The 5,354-nt window shown below is 48.6% G+C and overlaps 1 protein-coding gene across 1 annotated transcript in view; it reads left to right on the forward strand.

The window, feature by feature from the left end:
* CHFR (checkpoint with forkhead and ring finger domains, E3 ubiquitin protein ligase) overlaps positions 1–5,354 on the forward strand; it is a 34,000-nt gene that overhangs the window by 3,869 nt on the left and 24,777 nt on the right. Inside the window, exons 2-3 of the mRNA XM_011961299.1 lie at positions 113–212; positions 4,509–4,618. Of these exons, the coding sequence (XP_011816689.1) occupies positions 113–212; positions 4,509–4,618 (210 nt within the window). The remainder of the gene's footprint in view (positions 1–112; positions 213–4,508; positions 4,619–5,354) is intronic.

A 5,354-nucleotide genomic window follows, 5' to 3' on the forward strand; every position in this document is an offset into this window, starting at 1 on the left:
TATGTACAAGGGGGATCCTGAGTTTGAACCACATACTTTAGTAAAGCAAAGGGCATTAGGGTTCACAGTTCCTACGGTCATATTCCATGTCATCCCACCCTGTCTTTTTTAGGTTGCGACCTTTCGTTCCCTGGCAATAAACTGGTCTCTGGAGATCACTGTAAAATTGTAGTGGATGAAAAATCAGGTCAGGTGACACTGGAAGATACCAGGTGAGTATGTTCTGAGCTTCTTTTGGTGTTTCTTCTTGTACCTTAAGAAGCCTGACTCCGTGCTAGTGTGCTGTGTGCCGTGGCTGGGGAGGAGAAGAAATGCCGTCTTTAATGTGATGACAGCGGCTCATTTTTGTAACACAGCACAGTCATGTGTCCCTCAGCAACAGGGATACAGTCTGAGAAATGTGTCGTTAGACAATTCCATCATCTTGCAAACATCATGGGGTATACTTAAACAAACCTGGATGGTATAGCCTACTACGTACCTGGGCTACATGGTGCAGCCTATTGCTCCCAGGCTGGAAACCTGAACAGCGTGCCACTGTACTGAATGCTATAGACAGTGGTAACACAACGGTAAAAGTATTTATCTATCTAAACCTAGAAAGGGTAATATCCTAGTAAAAATAGGATATTTTAGTCTTACGGGACTACTACCATATATGCATCTATTGAACAAAACGTTATTATCAGGCCGGATGTGGTGGCTCACCTGTAATCCCAGCACTTTGGGAGGCTGAGGCAGGCGGACGAGGTCAGGAACTCGAGCCCAGCCTGGCCAACGTAGAGAAACCCCGTCTGTATTAAAAATCTAAAAATCAGCCGGGCATGGTGGCATGCACCTGTAATCCCATCTATCTACTCAGAAGGCTGAGACAGGAGAATCACTTGAACCTGGGAGGCGGAGGTTGCGGTGAGCCAAGATGGTGCCATTGCACTCTAGCCTGAGAAGTGAGTGAAACTCCGTCTCAAAACAAAACAAAACAAAAGTTATTATCTGGGACATGACTGTAGTTAATTAGGCTCCCAAGGTATAAGAAGATGTATTTCCTGGTTTCCAGGATGGGACACTTAGTGACATTTTGGTGTCTATGACCCTTCTTGAATGCATTCAAATTAAATATGTCTCAGAAATAAGACTTAAAAGATGCTCATAATTTTTAGTTCTTGCAAGCCTATTCAGGTTTGATTTCTTTCCCTCAAATCCAAAAACCGTTTTTTAAAACTAATAAATTTTTGTTCCTGTACAACTTAAGTACAGATTGTACAGATTGAGTATCTGAAATGATTGGGACTAGAGTATTTAGATTTTGAATTTTTTCAGATTTTAGAATATTTGCATTATAATTACCAGTTGAGCATGTCTGATTCAAAATTCTGAAATGCTCCAGTGGGTATTTTTTGCGTGTCTTATTGGTGCTCAAAAAATTTAGGATTTCAGATATCTGATTAGGGACATTCAGCTTAGGGATATTTAACTTAGAAAGTGGAAAGCTTTCCAAAATCCCATTCATACGTTAGAAATGCGTGTGTAGGTATATATATTTTGCATAAATGCGATTACGCTACACATACTGTTGTAGCGTCAGCTTTTTTCTTGTTTTTTTTTTGAAATGGAGTTTCACTCTGTCGCAGGCTGGAGTGCAGTGGTGCAATCTGGGCTCACTGCAGCCTCCACCTCCCAAGTTCCAGTGATTCTGCTGCCTCAGCCTCCCATGTGGCTGGCATTATAGGCACGTACTACCACACCCAGATAATTTTTTTGTGTTTTTAGTAGAGACGGGATTTCACCGTGTTGGCCAGGCTGGTCTCAGACTCCTGATCTCGGGTGATCCGCCTGCCTCGGCCTCCAAAGTGCTGGGATTACAGGCGTGAGCCACGGCGCCCGGCCAAGCTTTTTTCACTTACAGTGTTGTGTGGAGTACTTCACATGTCCCTGCGTCTGCATCCATCTCATCTTCTTGTCATTTTAGGATAGTTTCTTTGTCACTTCCCTTATTGGTGGACGTTTATTGTTTTGACTTTTTGTTACTATAAATGACACTGCAGTGACTCTTTCCCAAACTCTGCTTTCATGTCTGTTTTCTTGGGGTGATTCTTGGAAGGGAAGCCTGTGTCAGTGTCACTCAGAATGTGCCTATTCCGTTTTTTTTTCTTTTTTGAGATGGAGTCTCGATCTGTGGCTCAGGCTGGAGTGCAGTTGGTGTGATCTCGGCTCACTGCAACCTCCACCACCCGGATTCAAGCGATTCTTCTGCCTCAGCCTCCTGAGTAACTGGGCTTACAGGTGCATGCCACCACGCCTGGCTCAGGTGGGGTTTCACCATGCTGGCCAGGCTGGACTTGAACTCCTGGCCTCAGGTGATCCACCTGCCTCAGCCTCCCCACATGCTGGGATTGCAAGCGTGAGCTCCCGCACCCAGCCAGAATGTGCGTCTTTTAGGTCTGCTGCAAGTGGCAGGCAGTCTTCTAGCAGCATGTGGAGAGTGTGCTGTTCTCACTGCAGAGTTGGCAGGTGGTCTTCTAGCAGCATGTAGAAGAGTGTGCCACGTTCTTGGCAGAGCTGGGCTGGAGGGGAAGGTTGCTCTAGCAGAAGGAACCACATGTATGGGGGCCCCCGAGCATGAGCAGGGCCATGTGGTCAGAGCGTGTGGTGAGCAGCAAAGTCGCATGAGGGAGCTTGGGCTTTAGCCTGAGAGCAGTGAGGAGTCATCGAAGGGGTGTAAGCGGAGGAGTGAAATAATCAGATTTTTGTTTGGAAAGAGCAGGAGGATGAGTAATGACTGCAGTCGCCCCTCGGCATCTGGGGGGATTGGTTCCAGCGCCCTGCATGCACCCAAAATCCATGCGCACTCCAGCCCCGTAACCAGCCCTGCAGAGCATGAGAATACAAAGTCACTCCAGCTCCAGTGCCCCTGATGCACCCAAATCTGTGCGTACTCGCGCCCCGTAGCCAGCCCTGCGGAGCACGAGGACACAGAAAGTCAGTCCGGCATGTTTGTGGGGTTCACCCCCTCTCATTGGAAAGAACCCGTGTATAAGTGCACCTGCACCTGTCATTGAAAAGAACCCATGTATAAGTGCACCTGCACCTATCGTTGAAAAGAACCCGTGTATACGTGCACCTACACCTGTCGTTGAAAAGAACCCGTGTATAAGTGCACCTGCACCTGTCGTTGAAAAGAACCCGTGTATAAGTGCACCTGCACCTGTCGTTGAAAAGAACCCGTGTATAAGTGCATCTACACCTGTCGTTGAAAAGAACCCGTGTATAAGTGCACCTGCACCTGTCGTTGAAAAGAACCCGTGTATAAGTGCACCTGCACCTGTCATTGAAAAGAACCCGTGTATAAGTGCATCTACACCTGTCGTTGAAAAGAACCCGTGTATAAGTGCACCTGCACCTGTCATTGAAAAGAATCTGTGTATAAGTGCACCTGCACAGCTCAAAACCGCATCTTCCAGGGTCAGCTTTGTACTGCAACAGCAGAACTCAGGCACAGACAGCCACTGCCTGGTTTTGAAGGTTTTACGGGGAGATGGCCACGGCAGTTCATTTACTTACTGTCTGCATTTGCTTTCCTGCTACAGACGGCAGAGCTGAGTAGTGGCAGTGGTGACCGGGTGACCAGGTGATGGCAAAACCTACACTGTTTACCCTCTGTTTACAGTAATCGTTTGCCACTCCCATACCTCAGCAAACTGTGGTGGTCACTCGGATATGAATTCTGTCCACTACTGGGGCCTCGGGAGTGAGGCTGTAGAGCTGAGGCCTGTGTGGTTTGGCTGAAATCAGTCGTTTTGTTCGGTTGCCGTTTTGTGTGTCGGGTATGCTGTGCTCTTGGACCTTCGTCACCTGACCAACACCTAATTTCCCATCAGGTCTCTGCTCAGAGGTCCCCAGGAGGCACTTCCTGCCCCACCAACTTAGCCTTCTCCTGTCTGTCCCTGGGTCAGCAGCATCTGAATTGGCCCCTCCCAGGGCAGAGCGCCTCGAGGGGTTTGGCAGCCAGACCACAGGCTCTGAGCGCAGGGCCATGTCCTGCAGCTAATGGCCCGGCATTTATTCCACTTCTGCCCAGAGCCAGTCTCTTGGGAGGGATCAGTACTTATTGGAGGCATGAGCTCACCGGGGTCATGATGGCTGCAGGGAACGAAACTGTGGATAGTGCAAGTCCAGCTCAGGGGAGGCTGGAAGTGGGAGCACCACACAGCAGACGAGGCCTCCGGGTCCAGTAGGAGGAACCCAGGCCTGCAGCAGCAGAGCTGCCAAGCACGTGAGGAGGTGTGGTGGTGACTGGTTAGGCTGTCAGTCAGGGAGAAGTGGGTGAGCCATTTCTCAAGAGAATGGTGAGGGGTGCATGGATGTGTGCATCATTACATATTTATGCCGTTCCTATGAGTATTTCCAGAATGGTCATATTGAGCTGCCTTGCTGATGGTGCTAGAAAAAAAATCTCGTAACTCCAAGTTACTCTAAGTAGAATAAATTGTGTTTTTGTTTTTTTACAGCACCAATGGAACAGTGATTAACAAGCTGAAAGTTGTTAAGAAGCAGACGTGCCCTTTACAGAGTGGGGATATCATCTACTTGGTGTATAGGAAGAATGAACCGGAACACAGTAAGAGAGACGAAGGCTTGCCAGGGTCAGACCCACACGGGTGCACTCAAGGGTGCACTCTGAACGTTCCTTCTGGCTACACCCCTTCCCGTAGGAATGTTCCTCCCGGCTACACCCCCTTTCTCGCTCACGTGGGTTCCTGTTGTGAATAGTGTCTGTTGAGGAGTGGGAGTGTCCACTTTGCAGCCTGAGTCCAGCCATTCCTCGGGACTACCACCGTGGCCTTGAGCAGCCAATCCCAACATGGCAGCCACAGAGAAACTCATGGGGATGGCTTAGGTTCTACAGGAGAAGAACCTGAGTTATGGGGATAAAACCTAGGACCAGGGGTCTGGAGGCCACTGATGGTTCTGCTTTTGGAGACCTTACAAGAAACATCAAAGGTTAGACTGGATTCCAGTAAGTTTTTTCAGCTCCAGAAGTCTGCGTTTTTGTTTTGTGGAAGAACGATGCAGGACAAGGAAAGTTATGGGAGTCCTTCCAAGGTCACCCCTGAAATCCTTTTTTTTTTTGAGATAGAGTTTTGCTCTCGTTGCCCAGGCTGGAGTGTAATGGCGTGATCTCAGCTCACCGCAATCTCCACCTGCTGGGTTCAAGCGATTCTCCTGCCTCAGCCTCCCAAATAGCTGGGATTACAGGCGCCCGCCACCACACCTGGCTCATTTTTGTATTTTTTTTTTTTTTTTGAGACGGAGTCTCGCTCTGTTGCCCAGGCTGGAGCGCAGTGGCCGGATCT

Source organism: Colobus angolensis, unplaced genomic scaffold (genome assembly GCF_000951035.1).
Source record: "Colobus angolensis palliatus isolate OR3802 unplaced genomic scaffold, Cang.pa_1.0 Scaffold115, whole genome shotgun sequence".
Classification (NCBI taxonomy): Eukaryota; Metazoa; Chordata; class Mammalia; order Primates; family Cercopithecidae; genus Colobus; species Colobus angolensis.